The sequence below is a fragment of the Alligator mississippiensis genome, chromosome 11 (genome assembly GCF_030867095.1).
Source record: "Alligator mississippiensis isolate rAllMis1 chromosome 11, rAllMis1, whole genome shotgun sequence".
NCBI lineage: Eukaryota > Metazoa > Chordata > Crocodylia > Alligatoridae > Alligator > Alligator mississippiensis.
The window spans coordinates 39,639,927-39,658,774 of record NC_081834.1 but is presented as its reverse complement, the minus strand read 5'-3'; the positions used below and the strand labels follow the sequence as shown (position 1 = coordinate 39,658,774).

At 46.6% G+C, this 18,848-nt stretch overlaps 2 protein-coding genes across 2 annotated transcripts in view; one reads left to right on the top strand and one right to left on the bottom strand.

Moving 5' to 3' along the window:
• Nucleotides 1-779: 779 nt before the first annotated feature.
• DUOXA2 (dual oxidase maturation factor 2) lies at nucleotides 780-12,441 on the bottom strand. The gene is made up of 7 exons (XM_006276276.4): nucleotides 12,325-12,441; nucleotides 9,617-9,792; nucleotides 8,350-8,407; nucleotides 5,248-5,382; nucleotides 4,508-4,721; nucleotides 2,776-2,990; nucleotides 780-2,139 (listed from the first exon to the last, which is right to left on the bottom strand). The coding sequence occupies exons 2-7, from the start codon at nucleotides 9,761-9,763 to the stop codon at nucleotides 1,937-1,939; spliced, it is 972 nt and encodes a 323-aa protein (XP_006276338.1). The 5' UTR covers nucleotides 9,764-9,792; nucleotides 12,325-12,441; the 3' UTR covers nucleotides 780-1,936.
• Nucleotides 12,442-12,768: 327 nt separating this feature from the next.
• The window catches only part of DUOX2 (dual oxidase 2), a 47,548-nt gene continuing 41,468 nt past the window's right edge, over nucleotides 12,769-18,848 (top strand). The window contains exon 1 of the mRNA XM_059714849.1: nucleotides 12,769-12,823. The gene's annotated coding sequence lies outside the window, so the exon portion shown is untranslated. The remainder of the gene's footprint in view (nucleotides 12,824-18,848) is intronic.

Below are 18,848 nucleotides of genomic sequence, written 5' to 3'. Positions count from 1 at the left end.
ACCAGGGAAGGAGAAAAGCTTTTAAACTAAAAGACAGCATTGGCCCAAGAGCAAATGGGTATAAAATATCCAGGATAACATTTGGCCTGGAAACTAGAAGAACATGTCTCACCTCCTGAACAGGGAAGTTCTTGAATGGGCTTCCCATAGGAGCAATTGGGGACAAACAACCTAATGATCTGTTTGTGACAGAGATGATATAAATGTGGTCACCTGCAGTTGCGGGAACACTTGCAGTTCTGTATCCCTAGGCTTTTGTTCACTTTACAGAGTGGAGAGCTGAGACCCAGGCTGAGGGAATGTGATGTGATGGGCAGCAGATGCATTCAGGTTCAGGAATTAGGCACAGAGATGAAGGGGCTCTGGGTTCATCTACACATGCATTAAGGTACTTTTTCTAATGCACATGAAATTTAGTACCTCCAATGTGAGATACTAAAGAAATGCACGTTAGGCTGCCTTAATGTGCAGTAAAGAATGTGCATGGTTTTTAAGTGACACTCAGTGTGCAGTAGCCTGTTTTACTGTGCGTTAGCATGGTTGCGCTGTTTTCTTTGTGACACTATAATGCACTGTAAAATAGGCTATTGTGCATTAAAGTGTACATGTAGACATGCCCCCTGAAGCATTTGAACATCTAGATCTGACTGGAATGACACCTTTCCTAGCCTTGACACTCCATAGGACCTGCGCTCCTAAGTCACTTAGGCACCTTAGTAACTTCTATTTAAAAATATGTCATTGAAACAGAAAGTATCAGGAGACTTCAGATGACAACATTTCTATTTCTTTATTACAGCATTCATAGCACAGAGCAGGCATAAATATAACTTCCCTGAAAAAATCACAAACTCAGCACAACATATACATGTGTGTGCACACAGATTCCAAAATACAGCCAGGGAGGATGAAATAAATAAAAATCAACCCAACAAGGAGGGTTAAGCACAGAAGTCACTGGGAGAGAATTGAGTTACAGTGCCAGGTGAACATCCACAATGGGATTGACAGTGGAAGGAGCCTGATCTCAAGCAGGCTACACACCAGCAGCTTCATTGGCTTCCCTAGGTGCTGGGTCTGGCCTCCACTTGGCATCAGGCCCACTGTTAGTGAAATGACCAAGGCCTTTTTCAAACAGGCTGCTTACCTTTTGTCCTACCCCTTGTGCCCCACAGTTGCTCTTCTACATCTGGTTATTGCAATGCCTCAGTGTGGCACCCACTATACATCTCACCATGGGTCATTATTTTCTATCCACTCCCTGATGTAAGGAGTGGTGCCAGTCCAGTTGTAATCTGCAAGACTGTAGTCATACAACATTCACTGGAAAAACCCTGGTATGGACCAACTGCTGTTGCACGTGACATTTCTCTCCCAGGGAACTGCTCATTGAACATACCAACAAACTTCAATATTCTTCATATTAGTTCTGGCCTTTTCAGTCAGATATACATGATACTGGATGCCAGTATCATTTCACAGGAGAGTGCCTGGTGTCTCAGACGCTCCATTTGAGAAGCTCAGCTTCCAAGATCAAGTGCGAGTCCCATGGGAGAAGGGTTGAGATTGACTCCTCAAAGGGACCCAGAGTGCAAGTGGAAATGCCTCCTAGGAGGCAGTGTCCCTGGAGTGGTTAGTTGGCTCAAAATGGCTGCACCACCACCTATGATCCCAGTAACTGGGTGCAGAGTCCTTGCTGACTCTGGATTCAAAGCCTTCCCTTTCCCCAGAGATCACAATCTTCCATTCCAGGCTGCTTGGTGAGTCCTCAACCCAGCAGAGTGAGGGGAGGAAGCTCATTGATTTCTTGGGTGGTGGGAGGATGTGGGACCTGGATCTCAGCACAGAGACCAGGAAGGTCAGGACTCCTTGATGTTCTGCTCCCTTGTTTCTGGTGTCAGCAAGGGAGGGCTGGCAGGAGGAGGAGAATTTTCCTCTATATATTCTTGACAGTCAGCCTAAAGTCCGAAGGAGGAACCAACACTTCACCTGCTACCAGCTGGGGGTTGACGTACACTTCCCCCAGCTCCTTGCCTCCTTCCTCCTCATCCTCACACAGATCAAAGAAAGCTTTCAGCTGCTTGGGCCTCCAGTAGTTCAGCACAATCACAAACATCCCAATCAGGAAACAAAGCAAGCCTGGAAAGCATAAGAAACACATCACCTCCTTAGGGAGCTTCCCTTCCATGGATTACACACCAGGGTGGCAACGCCTTCCTTCCAAGCATTGCATGTGGTCCTATTCCCCCTAGGCTTGAGGGCTGTCTGACTCAGGGGAGAGAGATTTTCACAGGCAAAAGCCTTCTGCTATGGATGACAGAGATATATTGGAAGCCTCAGTCTCATCAAATCCCTAAAAACCTCATATTCCTGAACACAGGGCCATCAGTAGGACATTTCAGAGGATATACCAGTGGAGGGAATAGTGCAGAAAGGCTGTTAGCTATGTCAGTCAGGCAAAAGATAGGGAAGGATGGCACCCTAGAGGCTAATTGGTTCAGAGTACCTTCCACCACATACATGAAACCCAGAAGCTACTGTAAGAAGTCTACTATATCCTCCCCATTCCCCTACTAGGGGTTTGCTGCTTTTCAGCAGACAGTGCTATTCAGGGCAAATGGCTGGGAATTTTTTTGTGGCACATAATGAACCATTTCAATCTAATTCCCCAGCAGGACTTTTGACCTGACAATTATGACTCCCAAAAGCCTCTTGGATCCTAAGGATGCTTGAAGGCAGCCTCTGGGAGGCACTTGAACAATCTGAAATGCCTACTTGTTGCCAGTGTGAGCCAGAAGGATCCCCCGTAGACAGTCTCTAAGGAGGCAGGTCCAAACTGGATGGCACACATTGGGAAGTTCCTCACCGTGGAGAACGAGAGTAGTGAGAAGAGCACAAAGGCCCCAGTGACCAGCATCATGTAGCCACCGTAGACTAGGACAGGCATGGAAAAGAGCATGTTGGCTATGAGCCAGGCACAAAATGCCACCCTGGAGGGAAACAGAAGGGTCACTGAATGGTTTTTGCAAGATAACAAATGCTAGAAATATTGCAAGTGAGTGTGACACATTGGTGCAGGGCAACATCCACCCTTAGTTCAGCCTTCCTGGGGAGTCCCAGCCATCAGGCAGGGAAACACCTGGCTTGGTTGTCTACCCACAGATTTTCTGGGCAGCACCTGAGGGCATAACTCAGGGGGGTTGTGACACCCGTGCTGCTCTCTGGTTAGGTGAGCTTGCAGGCAAGACATGCAGTGCATGCAGGGCTGGGATCCACAACTAACAGACAGCAGAGTTGTTGCATCAAGGCAGCATGTTGCCAAAAGCACAGTTCTTCTCATGGACATGGAATAGCCAGTAGAGGATCACCCCACAAGGACTGGCTGTGCCACTGTCCGCTAAACAAGTGCTTTACCTTGCATGATCTGCAGCCGCTATGTTCATGGCTGGTGTAACTCAGAGCAACTCCATGGGTGTCAGCAGGAGTTGCACCCAAACTAATGGTGGCCCAGAAAGTTGCTGAGTGACCCAGGGAAGCTTCTGCTGAGAGCTGCCAAGCCCAGGGTTACCCCAGCCATGCAGCAGCTTTGCTCTCTCCAAGATCCCTCTCCTCATGTGCTTGCACTGGCTTGAGGCCGGTGAGAGAAGCACTGAGTCACACTTCCCGGACTTGCAAGAGGAGGCACCTGCACCACTAGTTCACAATCCACCCGACTGCTTCTGCTGCCCATGCAATCAGCCCAGCTTAACTACCTGGCAGGCATAGTAACAAGGAAGGTGAGGAGCTCCAGGGTAATGTCATAACCAGCACCCGGCTTTGATACTGGTGACTGAACCTCTCTCATTATCTGAGTGTCAGTCATTAAATGACATCATAATTCACAGACAAGTGAGCTCTTTCCTCCGGGAAGGGCGCATACTGCACTCCTCCTCTCTTCCTTCATGTCTCTCTCAGGAAAATCACCCCCATGCCTGAGGAAATGAATCCCACCCACCACACACCTTCAAGACCATAACTTCCCTATCATGACAGGGCCCCGGCTCCAGGTCACTGAAAGGATTTCTGTCACATTTGAAGGACCCTGTTTCCAGTTTCTACTGCATCCAGCAGAGCCAAACTGCCTGTACTGTCTCTTCTGCTCACTCACACAACATGGACAATGGCAAGACATTCACACACAGGAGACAAATGCAAGGCTCCTCCCTCAGTACTGAAGCACCTGCTGTGCACTCAGTAGCTTCAGTCCTCATAGCTTTGTCACTTCTGCAAATTCGCTTGAAGTGATTACACCAACTCATTCCATCCTCCCCCCATTTTATCTCTGTGGGATGCACGCGCACCTCAGCAGGCCAGGTCTGCAAGGGAATGGGAATCCAGTGCTGGCTACTGCAGAAGAACCCCCTTGAACTACCCACTGCAGAGTTGGGGCACACACCAGCCACTTTGTATCCTCCCGCCCCTTGGGAGCAGTCTGCCCAGTTCCCCATAGCAGGAGAGAGAGGCTCACCACATGGTAGCTGATGCATAGTGGCTGGAAATGCGGTACTGGGCATGCACGCCACATGGGCTGTTCAGAGTGAACTTCTCTGCCACGTACAGGATGGGACGGGGCAGCCCCCGCTCCAGGCCCTCACTGTAGCTGAGGTCATAGTCCTCTCCAAAGCTCCAGGAAAAGTGCTCGTTGTAGTTGATGGTTTCATTGATCTGATTCACTGGGTTTCCTGCCAAAACAACATGCTCCACCTTAGGCATGGATGCAGAACAGAGCTTCCCTGGTGTGTCAGGATCTGGTACTAGCAGAGGGCCAATTATTAAGTCCAAGGGCAGGGGATAAGTACTACTGTGCTCTCTTTCCTGTAATGCCACCAGCCTGCCCTGACAGAGCTCTTCCCTGTCCTACTTCCTGGGCTTGAAGAGTTCTGGTGGGTTTTGTGTCAGAGTCCAGAAGGGAGATTTTATAAACCAGGGGGCAGGGTCACTGGATTCTAACCCCTGGAAAAGTAGATTTCATATGACTAGCATCTCTTGTCCCCCTGTGAGGTCCAGCCACCAGGGGGATAACAGCTATGGCCAGAGATATTCAGGAACAGGCACATGGTGGTAATGGAGTCACTGCCCCTACACAAGAGTGAGGACCCTGATGTTAAGGAGAAGGATGGGAAGGCTGGGCCAGGTCCATTAGCTATTGCTTCACCTGTTGATGCATCCCAGTACTGCACATGCATACGCAATACTCCCAGTACTCACCTACTAGCGTGACATTGACTCCCGCCAAGCCAATGTGCAGCCCGATGTCCGCATTCACCACAGCATTGCTGAAGGACTTATAGGATGTTTTTGCTGTCACCCAGCCGGTCTCCCAGTCCCCCGTGAACTGAACAACTGTGAGAGATAGAGGGATCAGTGAGGGGCAGGCACTACACCATGATTCGCGAGTTTTTGGTGGCAGGTGGGTGGGGAAGTCTGCCTTTAGTGGGGTTTATTGCAGGAGCAAGGAGGTGGAGGAGCAGCCAGAGCAGTTAAAAGTATGGTTCTGGAGGTCTGGGTTTGAGCCCTGCTCTAGTCTCATACCAAAACTTGGCTCAAGTGTGAATGGGCCATTCAGGTTGAGGAGGCCAAGGCAGCTGGATGTGACTTCAGCCCTGTCATGCTTCATGTGACTGCTGACCCCAGAAAGCGAACCAAAAATCACCTGTTTGATCATTGATGCTGACCAGACAAGCCCTGAGGGATCCTAGTGCACACCCCAGGCCCATCTCTCCCCTCCAGCTGGGAGGGAGGGTGGGACTGCAAGTCCCCTGTGGCAAAGAGGGCACCTGCATCTTGGGAACAAGGGTCTCTCTGGTGCAGGTGTGATCCAGTAGGACCTTCTAACCCTGGCAGTGATTCAAAGGAACATGCGTCTGTGGCTTCATAGGCTGAGGACAGGCCTGGGCATCCCACACACACAAGGACCTTGGTACCTCATGCTTACCCTGTGCTGGGCTGTCCACCTTTTAACAAGTGTCTATATTAATCTTTAGCTCTTCTGGTCCCCTGTGGGGGTAAGTATGGGAGAACCTGAACAGCCATGTGCTCTTATCTTGTGTTGCAGGCAGGTTCAGGGTCAAAATGCCCCTGTGGCACTGCCCCAAACCCAAGACAGTGGCTCCCAGCTCTGGGAGGGCATTTGGAGGAGGGCATGTGAATCATGGCAGGCCAATCCTGCACCTCTCTACTTCAGCGGCTACCATTGCTTTCCCCCTCGCTGAGGGGAATTCACAGCTAAAGTGTGTGTGGGGGGGGGAGGGGGAGGCATGAGTGAGCCTGATTTAACTGTGGTGGAGTGGAAACCCACCGAGTCTGGGAAGCAGTGCTCTACATGATCCACAGCTTCAGGCCATAAAGTACAGGAAGCTTGTGGCAGACAGACACACTGCTTGCCAAAGGGGGAAAAAACCGGCCCATGGAGTGTTTCCAGATCCTTAGATATACACTATCTGATGCAGGGCAGGGTGTAATTTAAAGGGGGAAATGTTAAATTTGCCAGAATAGTTCAACTGGGGCAGTGGTGACCCAGGCTACAGGCAAGCCTGTTTTGGTTCAGTGAACAGGCTCCATTGATAAAACAACTGTGCCCTTCCCTCCCAAACACTAGGAGAATTTTTGGAAAGGCAAAAGGTTTTGCTTTGACATTACTGAAATAAGAAGATCCAACTTCTCATTTTGAACAAGATTTTCAATTCAAAGTTAATCTGATTTTTTTTAAAGGTTAAATAACCTGCGAGCAAAATATGTCATTTCAAGTTAAACACAACATTTTTGGGGTTCCCTGAATTTGTTTTTTTCCCCAGCTGATGATCTGAAATATCCATTATTAGCAGAGCCCTAATGCAACAGGAGCCTCATGGAAAGTTTATCTATCTGCAGAACACAAACCAGGCTGCCTGATGGTGCCAAAACAGAGAAATTCCTGGCTTTCACTTTAAAACAATTCATTATTCTTCTGCATCCAAGCAGCACTTAGCCAGAGAGCGAGAACAGCACTTGATAGCTCTCAAGTGCCTGGAGAAAAGTAAAGTTGCTCAAATGGAAAGCGGGATAGGAGACATGACCCCTGCTCCTTGCTCCTTCTCTGAACTCCAGCACAGCACATTACAAGAGTTGTCTCCACCTTTATCTAGTGTCTGTAAACCAGGTAGGGACTGAACCCCAGCCATGTACAGGTGCTGTTTGGATTTTTGTGGCCTGACTTTTCCTAGGAAAATAAGGCTGTAAGGGACCTCACAAGGCCATCTAGACAAGCCCCCTACTTAAGGCAGGATCGTCCCTGACTAAACTGTCTCTGTCAAGGGTCTGTCTAACCAGCTCTTGAAAATATCCAAGGATGGAGATTACACAACTTCTCTAGGCAGCCTGTTCCAATGCTTGACCATCCTCATAATCAGAAAGTTTCTCCTAATCTCCAATCTAAGTTTCCTCTGTTGAAGCTTGAGGCCATTGCTCCTAGCTCTGTCCCCTGTGGCCACAGAGAAAAGCCCATTTCCATCTTCTCTATAATGGTTCTTTAGGTATTTGAAGACTATTATAAAATCCCTGCCCCCCGCCCAAGTCTTCTCTTTTCCAGGCTAAATAACCCCAGCTCTTTCAGCCTTTCCTCACAAGTCTTGCTTTCCAGGCCTCTACATTTTTGTTATTCTCTGCTAGACGCTCTCCAATCTGTCCACATCCTTCCTGAGGTGTGGGGCCCAAAACTGGACACACTACTCCAGGTGAGGCCTCACCAGTTCTAACAACACTTGGCATTTCTACAACACTTTCCATTTAAGGTCCCCAAATGCTTTGCAAATAAGGAAGCCTCAAAGCTCAGTGTCCACAGGAGGAATCAGCAATGTGTCAGCTAGTGTGCACACACACAGTCACACTCATGTAGCTGTACACATGCACACTACCACCCTCTGCTGACTGGAATGAAGAATATTTGGCTGTGGTCAAAGACCCTATTCTGCAAGACTGGGCAATAGGGACTGTGCATTTAATCATAGAGGCAATTAATTTCTGTTCTCTGTGAAACTCTTGTGGCACAGTTCCTGGGTGGCCATGTATCCCTTAAAATACTGGCAATGTCATTTCAAAAATGGGGAACCTGAGGCTCAGAGAAGTTAAGTGACTTGTCCCAGAGGAAGAGTTGGGCAGAGTTAGGAGCAGGTCACTTGTTGCTTGCCTGTGGGGCCTGTGCTTTAACCACTAGCCTGTGCTTCCTTGACACACATATCAAAGCTTCCCAACTGGGAAATTCTTAGCTGCATTCCTGTTCCGGGAACACATCCTGCCAGCTCCTGTGCATCACAGATGAGGTAAAGCACTTACCAACAATCACCACCCCGATGAACAGGCTAAGAATGACCCGGAGCAGCCAATACAGCCTCTGTGAGAAAAAGAGATAGAAGATGATGAGGAACAAAGGAGGATCCCAGCTTATCCTCACTTCTCATTCCCCAGTCAGCAAAATTAAACCAGGCATTTTAGAAGGAACAAAGCCCATGGGAATGCTGCTAGATCCCTGGCATGGGGACAGCATCTTGAGGTGTATCAGCACAATGCTTAGCGCTGTACCTAGGTGTGGCTCCTGGGTGTTAGTACAATAAAGAGGAGTAATATAACTGGAATTACAGCAAGACTCTTGGGGGCAGGAGGGAAAGAGGATAAGGTTAGGACTTGTATAGCAGAGCTGTCAGCCTACTAGACTAGGGGAATACTTGCAGACTGGAGGGGTAGGGAGTCCAGAATTGGAGCCTCTGGGGCTACATTGCAGAGCTGGAGACAGAGGACTTCAGGACTGAGCAACAAGAGCTGCAGGGCAGGACTGCAGTGCTGCTGCCCTCCACTCCACAGCCATTGTCTCACAAATGCAGCAGTCTTGTGCAAAGGTGTCTCTAGCACTGAAAAGTGCACAGGTTCCTTTAGGCTACATGGCCATTACTGGAAACCTAAGTAGGACTCCTAGAAGCAGCCCTGTCAGCATCTCCAACCATGCCAGTGAATCTGATTTAGCTGCTAAATCTGGGGATTCATTTCTCTATCAATTTCCCTTCCTTGAATTGAACATCAAGCAACCTGATCTACAGATAATATCCCTTTGTGGTTTGGAAATTTGTGTGGCACAAAAGCAATGTGGTTCCAGCCTCACTTGTGGACCTACACCTCCCAGGACAAGGAGAGAACAGCATGCAGCATGCCCTGATGCAGCATGCCCTGATATTTCCACGTGTTTGGGCAGCCGTGGATGTAGGGGAGAAGAGAATAACTAAGTCCAAGGCTAGCTTTGACTTATACAATGGATTACTGGCTCCAGTTAGGAAAGGGTCTGAGGCTTCCTTTAAATCTGAAAGATCTCCTTTGTGGGGAGACAAAAGGAACTGGGTTTGCTCCCCTGGAGGGCCATGGAGCCAAAACTGCAAGGCAGTGGGCTGTGAGAGGGCAGTGGTGCCTTGGGAAAACTGTGTGCAGCTCCCGCCTGCCTGCTTTCTGTAAGGCAATATTCTATGCTTGTGGTCTCTCTCTCTCTCTCTCCTTTCCATAACACCTGAATCAGAAATTGGTTCCAAGGTGGGCAGGGTCAACCTGGGTCACTCACCGCTCGGCCACGGATCCCAGGCAGGATGAGTAGGAAGCTGAGTGTTAATGTTAGGAAGATGATGATGACTATGATGATGCTGACATTGAAAACAAATGGTTTCCTGCCCTGCCAGTAGAAGGGAAAAATGCCGTTGAAGAGTGTCATTCTGCAGAGCTAGGTGTAAGACAGGGATCCTAGAAGGGAAATAGAAATACAGGGTTATCAAGCTTGCCCACTTAGCTCCATTCTGGCTGGCTTGGGACAGGGAGGCGTTCCATAAGATTCCTCAGAAGAAGAATGTGCATTATGGTAATGCCTGCCCCCCGGCACCAGGAGCTCCTGGGGCACTGGTCCCACAAGCTGAGTGAGGGCAGGACAACTGGGGATGAAGTCACCTGGTTATACAAAGAACCATAATAAGCAAGTCGACATACTTCCCAAGGGCTAGGCTTTACAAAGAAATTGACTGACATAACTCCTGCAAAATACCAGTTAGTCATATGGAATATCCACCCCAGAATAGATCCATATATACTCTATTTCAGAATAAAAGTCATATTATTCCAAAAATAATTAGTGTACTTTTACAGCTCATCATAGTTAACACCAGTCAATTTCCTTGTGTAGACAGGTGCTGAGTGTTGCCTTCATTCAAGCCTGGGTTCCAAATGGGTTACTTGCAGAGTAAATGTGTATATAGGCATGCACACAGTATCTGGCTCCAAAGTAACATGAGCAGACAGATGCCTGGCTACTGATTCCAGAACTCATTCCGAATGAGCCGTAAGCCCTTATGTCATGCAATCCAAAAGCAGTGATTAAAAACAAAACTAAAGTTAAAATAAAGCCCCAAAGTGCAAGTGTTAACACTTAAATAATAGTTGAAGTTCTATTGGTATAATCACTCCTTTTAAAATTTGCCAGCAAATATTTTGTGGGTTTTACACTCTGTCCTCCAATAGAACTTTTTTATTAAAAAAAAAAAATCATAACCACAATTGTTGGGCTTCAATAGAAAAATCATGACATGAGAATGGAATAGGATTAAAAATAAATGAAAAAGTTTCATCAATTTAAAAAGAAAAAAAACCCTTTGGAAAAAAAATCAAAATGCTGCCCCATTTCTTTCAAAGCTTCTTATACCTGGGGATAGCTGAGTGGGAAATTCCCCCAGCAAACAACCAAAAATCCCGTTCTCAGTGGAGATCAGGAAGATTAGCTTCCCTCACAACACAGAAGGCTGTCTTATTCGCATCTATATAGGCAACACAGCTTTCAGCTGCAGTGACCGTACTCATATATATCATCCTCAAGAGAAGAGGAAAACCTGAAACACTGGATTAAACTTGTGTCATGCAACTGGCATAATAATTGCAGGGTAGTGCCTGATGTTTTCTGGGAAATGCCCACTGTATAACTGTACAGAATTGTTTGTTCTAGGTAGGTGTCTACTCTAGACTCAGTGCAGTGTCATTATCCTTATCCTGGCAGATGATTTATCCCCATGATTCTCAACCAGGGTGCCTCAGCACCCCAGGGTGCCCGAGATCCTTTTAAGGGTGATGCAGGATGCTGTGCAATATTAGCACTGTTAGGTATACAAACACCTTGATTCATAAGATAAACCCAGAGATTTCCAATAGGAATCCATGGTGTCAAAAACACGCTGACATGCTGAAATCTTTCTGAGAAGTCTGCAACAGTAGAATTGCTCTGCTAGTTTTCCATAGGCAAAGATCAAATGAAAGCATAGAGCTAGCATTTTCTGAGGGGCGCCTTAAGTCTGAAAGGGTTGCAAAGCACCAATTTATCCAAATTTAAGAAAAAGCCCCAAACCCAAAACATCCCTCATCATCTGCCTCACAACCAGAATTTCCTTTTCTGAAGCAATTCACACTTTTTACATTCACTTCTACATCTGGGTTGTAGTTTTCTGTCAGGGGAGAAAGAGAAAATCTTCCTGATTAAATCGAGTTTAGCTGGATTCAAAAAGGGATTGGACAAATCCTTGGAAGAAAAGGGCATCAGTAGCTATTGAGCCACAAGAGTGAGGGGCACAGCCTCTGAATCAGATCTTCCTGGACCTTAAATGCTGGAGGCGGTAAGTGAGAGAGGAGCAGTGGAGTGGGAAAAGCCCAAGTTATCCCCAGTTCAGCATCTGCTCTCTGCCCCTGTGTGATACAGGAGACTGGACAAGACGGACCTATGGGCTGACCCACTAAACGGCTGTTCTTATCTTCTAAATGTAGAATTCTGCCAAAAATGAATTCTCCTGACAGGAAAAAGGATTTTTTCCCCCTGCTAAACAAGCGGTACAACATTTCCAGGGGAAACATCCAAACAAAATAGCAATTTTGTGTCATTTCAAGCTGAAATCTCTAGGTTCCTGGGTGTTGAAAACCAAGCAGCTTTCAAAATTTAGTTCTTCACTGCTTTGCTTTCCCTGCTTTTTCTGGTCCTGAATTAATACATTTCTAGAACCTGGATTTTTTTTTTTAACTGTTCAGGTTTCTAATTCTGTTTTCTCCTTTCCTATTTTTCCCCTTGAACCTGCAATGCTAGAGACAACGCTTCCTTGAACCTAGTGGGATGCTCACTTGAAAAGTGAAAGACCAGTACAAAAACTAGAATACAATTAAACTAGAATACAGTTCATATTCCCCAGCAAAAACCAACCAACAAACACAAGACCCAAGCAAAACCCAGCCGTGGAGATGTTCTCTCACCACCCAAAAGGGAAGGTGCCTGGAAAAGTCGCGGAGCAGCAGAAAGGTGAAGTAAAGCCCCCAGAGGAGCAGAAATCCTTGGCCGGGCTCAGCTGCTCCTGTGCAAAAGGGGGAGGCAGAGCAGGGGAAGGGGGTGAAGCAGGCAGGGAAGAAATGAAGAAGAGCCACCCCGTGTTGGCTTCTCCCCCACGGCTGTCCTGGGGGAAAGGCAGCGCTAGGGTCTTTAGCAGGGTCCTGCCCCTGGTGGCCCCGAGCGGGCAGGGGCAGGGCTGCAGCCTTACCTGGCCGCGGGCAGCGGGTGTGGGCTGGAGCCCGCGGGCTGCGCTCTTATAGCCCCGGCCCCGCTAGAGATGCAAATGAGGCGGCCCGGCCCGGCCCGGCCCGGCCCGGCCCCCAGCACCATCCCGCGCCCGCGGGAGCCGCCCCGACACTCCCGCGCACCGGCGGCGGCACCAGCTCGGCTCGGCTCGGCTCGGAGCTCCGCACCGCCGGGCGGCGGGTGAGTGCGGGAGTGGGCGCGGGCCGGGGCCGGGGCCGGGGCGCGCACCCACCTGTGTGTAGCCGTTTGCGGGACTGTGTGCACTCTGTGTACTTTGTGTGCACTGTGGGGATACGTGTGTATATGTGTGAGGGAGTCACACACACGGACACCCACCCACCTGTGTGTGTGTATATGTGTGTGTCTCTATGTGTATACATGTGTCTGTGTGTGTCTGTGTATATGTATATGTCTGTGTGGTGTGTTTGTATGTATGTGTCTGTGTTTATGTATATGTCTGTGTTTCTATGTGTGTGTCCTTGTGTATGTGTATATGTATATATGTATGTGTGTGCCTATGCGTGTCTGTTTGTATGTGTGTATGTATGTGTGTATATGTGTGTCTGTTTGTATGTGTGTCTGTGTATATGTGTGTGCGTATACATATGTGTGTGCCTGTATATGTACCCACATACACACATACATATATACACATGTACATGAACATGTGAGTGCATCTGTGTGTATATATGTGTGTGTATATATGTGTGTGTGTATGCATGAATGTTTGTGTGCCTGTATGTATGTGTGTGCATGTGTGTGTATATAAATACACCCATATACCCACATATGTATATAAACATGTACATGAACACGTGTATGGGCATGCGTGTGTATGTGTATATATATGCATGAATGTGTGTGCACCTGTATATATCTGGGTGCATGTATGTGTATATACACCCATATACACATAGACGTACTTATGCATGTACATACACACACACGTATGTGCATGTGTGTATGTGCGTGTATTTATGTGGGTATATATGCATGTGTCTGTGTGTACATATGCATGAATGTGTGTGCCTGTATATATGTGTGTGCATATGTATGTATACACACATACATAAACATTCAAATCTGTGTATGCATGTGTGTATACGTGTATATATACACACATACACCCACACATATACACACAGACACATGCATGTGTTTATGTATGTGTATATATGTATTTGTGTATATATGCATACCACATATATACACACAAATATGCACATATACCGTACACACATATACACACGCATACACACATCCATATATGGGTGGGTAATTTCCTTCTATGGGAGAGGTCAGATCTGGTATATGCATGCATATGTATCTGTGCGTGTGTGAATACATGTATACGTTTGTATATGTACATATATATGTGTCTACGTGTGTGTGCATGAGACTGCCTCCTGGTGAGGTCAGACCTATTCTGTGTGTGTTCTCTGTCTGTCTGTCTGTCTTTCTCACACATATGCATTATTAAGATTGACCATTACAGACACTTTTCCCTTCCAACCCCAAGCCGTAGCCTTGATGCAGCACTAGTAGCAGTGATTGAAGGGCTGAAATGTAGCCTTGGTGAAGTGATGTGCTGTGGGGAGTGTCACTGCTCAGGCCAGGGAGGGACCAAGTCTCTGCTATGTGCTCTAGGCTCACAGGGAGTATGTAGGTGGTGCCATCTCCGTATTTCCCCCGCCAGTCATTCTGGTCTTCCTGGTACCATGTCCCTGTCCTCAGGACATAGCACTTGAAGAATAGTTCTACCTCTGGATCCTTCTTTTCCTGCTGCTTTTCAGGTGACACACTGGTGACAGGGGCAATTTTCCTTTTGGGTGACATATTGGGATTTTCCCTTTAGACTCTGCCTTTCACTTCCTTCACAGGGCAGGGCCACACTGGGAAAAGGCCCCAAAGGAACTCCTCATCACAGGTCACAGTCCCCAGCACCCGTTCCTCTGAACTTTGTTGCTTTTCACATCACACCTCATCCTGTTCCACGGTGGCATGCCCCCTCCCTGTTCGCCTGGGTATAAGTACCAGCTATGCAATTACTCAGGGTTCCTGCTCTACACTTCCTGCCTTTCTGGGGCAAGCGGCAGGATAAAACTAAGAGGAACAGATTGGAGGAAATTTTGGGGAGGACTTTGAGACCATAGAAGCGTTTTCTCAGGCAAAGAGTGAGATGGTAACCCTTGACATATTTAAATCCAGGCTGTGCCAAGCCCAAGGAAACAGCCTGCAGAGGGAGATAGACTTCAGAACTGCATTGATTTCTCCGGCTCCCGGCTGCCTCTGGACTCTGTTCAGCTAGCTGGGATGTAAACAGGCTGAGATGCAGAAAGCATCCCCCACCCTACAGAGAAAACAGGGATTGAATCCTGTGCTTTCCTGCTTGCCAAAACCTTTCAGGAAGCCAGTCAGCTCTGTCTGTCTCTCTCTCTCACACATGCTTTTTCTTTAGTGCACAGTAGCTCAACCATGGTAACTGTTTGGACTTACCATTCCCTTGTAAAGTACTTCTCTGACATGGGAGAATTTCTTTGCATCACTCAGATGTCAAGAGGAGTATCTTAACTGTTTGCTACCTATGTGTGGCATTGGCTAGGATTTATTGGACAGTCTGAATGATGAACCTGGAGATTTGGAAAAAAGCCAAGGGAAACAGGGAAGTCCTCTAGTGCAGTGGTTCTCAACGTTTTTTGTACCAGGACCCATTTGTAAACATTGATGGCCAGTCCCGACCCAGTGCCCCTCACTCCAGACCCTCTGCCCCCACCCACAGGCCCCGGGCCCCCAGTATGTGGGGCTGGAGGGGGGAGAGGGGCAAACAGCCCCTTGTAGTCTGGAACTCTGCCAGCCTGCAAGGGGAAAGCCCCAGTTTCCCACATTTTTCTCCTTTGAAGGAGAATCCATTTGTAAAGTTTGTTGATCCATTTTCAGTTTGTTCATGACCCTTTCATATATTCTTGTGACCCACTTTTGGGTTGCAACCCATGGGTTGAGAAATGCTGCTCTAGCAAATACCTTGTTGTAATTATAGTTGGTGAACTTGTTTCCGGACAGCATCTTCTTTTTTTAGCTTGTGATAACAGGGAACAGGCTGAACTGGGTGGATAAATCCCAGACCTCTGAACCTGAACACAGTGTAGGGCAGTTAGCCCTTTCATTTCACAAGTGGGGAACTGAGGCCCAAAGTGGTGAAGTGCCTTTTCCAGGATCCCACAGGAAATACGTGAGAGAGTTGGGAAGAGACCCTAAGTCCTCTCCTCTCCACTGTTCTCATTCCAAATGCAAGTCCGCACCTCTGCATTTCACTGTGTGCAAGGCTTGCCAAAGACTGTTCACCTTCTTGTGTGACTCGCTTGGTTTTTGGAGCTAGCCTAGGTTTGAAGTCTATTTTTCTGCTTAACCTCAGTGTGTTCAGGGGCACTTTGATTTAATTAACAGAATTCAAGGAGCTTTTAGCTGGCATCAGAAAAGGTTTTTTTATTATTATTTTGGAGTTTCAGTGAATGGCCTGCCTTGCAGTGGTTACAGATGAGATCATCAGGATCAGTCTGCCTCCAGCAGAAGGGTACTAGGAGAGAATGCTGAACTTATGCTGGAGAAACATGTCAGAGAAATCAAGCAAATCAGCCCCACAAATGAATCAAAGTCCAGGAAGTTGAAGTGTTGCCTGCAATCTAGACATCCTGGTGAAAGGGCCTCACTTGCTCAACAAGCAGCATTCACACTGTATCTGGGCATGGGACCCTCAATCCATGAAAGCACAGAAAGGTGCCAGCAGCCAGCATGAAGGGAGAATCCAAACTGACCCCGTGTCTGTGCTTGGACTTGATGAGAGAGGCACAGTGCTAATGGGGCAATTGGCTGATATGGAGGAGGTAGAAGTCCCAAAAGGTAATGCAAGGAAGTAAAATATAGAAGTCATCATATCCTACCTATTTAAGTGGTTCCCCTGAGCTTGGGGGATCTTGGTTCCAGTCCTGTACTTAGAGTAGTAGCTCTACCAGTCCTGGACTTGCCAGAGGAGGGAGACAGATCTGACCAGATCTGGAGCATCAGGCCATGGAAAGGAGAGAATTCTGGACATGTTGTGGTTCAGCCTTGTGATTTCTCAGGCTTCATACATAGAAGAATAGGAGAAGCTTTGCCACTACTTCTCATGAGAGATGACCTGCTCTTGAAACCAGAGATGTGGGGTGGAAAATTTTCCAGTGCTTTATTTTTCTGTGAGAAATTTCCCATTTCTAAAAATTCATTGTTTCATAGAATTTATTAGTAACAATGAATGGATGCCAATACAATATTAGGCAAGCTTGGTAGTTTCAAAGTTGTAATTAATGTTTTTCAGGTGATTATCCCTAGGAAGTGTGAGAGAGAGTACATATATGTTTTATTGATTTGTAAACAGGAGGGTAAATACACTCACATAATAATCCAAATAATCCATGCCTTAATGGTAGTGACCAGGACCTTCCTCAGCTGAAATAGCAGAAGACCAGACACTCCATGTATTGCCACATCTTTAATGTTTTCCTATTCAATATTCTGTATTTCTCTACTGTTTATTATACATAGGCCTAGAGCAGAAGTTTTCTGCTTTCTCTGACATACAAAAATCTAGAACTCTTGGTTCCAAAATGATACCTTTTATTATACCAACTGGAAAATGGCAAGACAATTGTCCTTTTCTGCAAGCTTTCGGGATCAAAGTCCCTCCGTCAAGCTCTGGGAAAAGTGTAGATGATACAAGATGGTAAAAAGTCCTCATAAGTAGGAAATAAATTTCATTTTTGCACAGAGGGAGCTGAAGACGGAATGCTGTCCCTCTGGGTCCAGGAGAGTGTCTCTGCTTTCTCTGTGCATTTTATTGCAATCTAAATAATATCCTGAGGATGCAGTTTTTAGCTAGTGAGAAACAGCTGTTTATGAGGCAGTATTGTAAGAGTCTCTTTCTAAGAGTGCTTTACTTTGGCTGCTGCTGTGGGTAATGTTCTCCTTGCAGAGTCACGGGGCTAGTTATGCTCAGAATGTCTTCGGGTTAATGTGACATCAGGGTGTCTCAGGCACCTGAAATTAGAGGCCATGTTTGTAAATGTGACTGTAATTTTTTAATCTAGAAATGATCTTGTCAGGTGATGAATATACACATGTAACTTTTGTGACTGGAAGGAGCTATTGCCAATCAGTTTGCAGGGTCTTTATCTTTAAATGTAGAAGGACTTTTAGTAGTGATTTCATCTTGAATCTCTACATTATAAAGTTATATTTCCTTTTGAAAGCTAATGAAGCAATATGCCTGCAATCATGTTTTGTGATGTACAGATTTGAGATTCACTACTACAGAATGAGGGGGAGTATACAGGAACAACTTACAGCAGAGCAAGGAAAATCTGCTTATGGAATACCACGCTACCTGTAATGTAAAAAATGTGCAGTAAACATGGTTTTTAAAGTGTCTGTTTCCTCCCTTGTGCCAACTGAGGGCTGGCTTTCTAGAGATAGCATCCTATTCTGTGGGCAGAATTTCATGACCACAGTTAACTGTGGGCACAGAGGGGTAGCATTTAGATTCAGCAACACCTAATTAGGCCCATGGAGCATGTAGTTAATGTTTTACATGCTGTAATTTTTGTGCCTGCTCTTAATTATAGGTGAAAAGTCCCAGAATGATCATCTGCAAGTACAATACTGAACCTATACAATTGTAGGCCCAATGGAGAGCTTTCTAAAAATCAGATAGAAAATGTACGTTCCATTAGCTTCTATATAATGTATATGAAAAGCCCACAGTGTCATTGAAGCTTGTAGTATAGGAATATGGGAAAAAGAAGATTATATAACGTCCAGAACTTTGTTTATATCAACTACACAGCTTCTTGTCTAGCCACTGAAGATCCTTCTACAAGGCAAAGAGAAAAAGTCTCTTTGGAAGCATCCACAAAATGCTATTCTGTGTTTGGAGTGTGGGGACAAGGGAAGAAGGGGCAGTCATTATCTGGTACTAGATACACTGCTCCAGAACATAATATTTAACCCAGGATACTTGAGCTTCAGCATTCCTCTGCTGTGGGCAAAGCTTCTGCGAAACCCACTTCACTTTCAAGGACCACATTCATGAGCACAATTGGGTTAAATTAAAGAAATTGCTCTAGCTTGAGCCTAGCTTGAACTGTGACTGCCTCCTTCCCAGACCTGATAGACG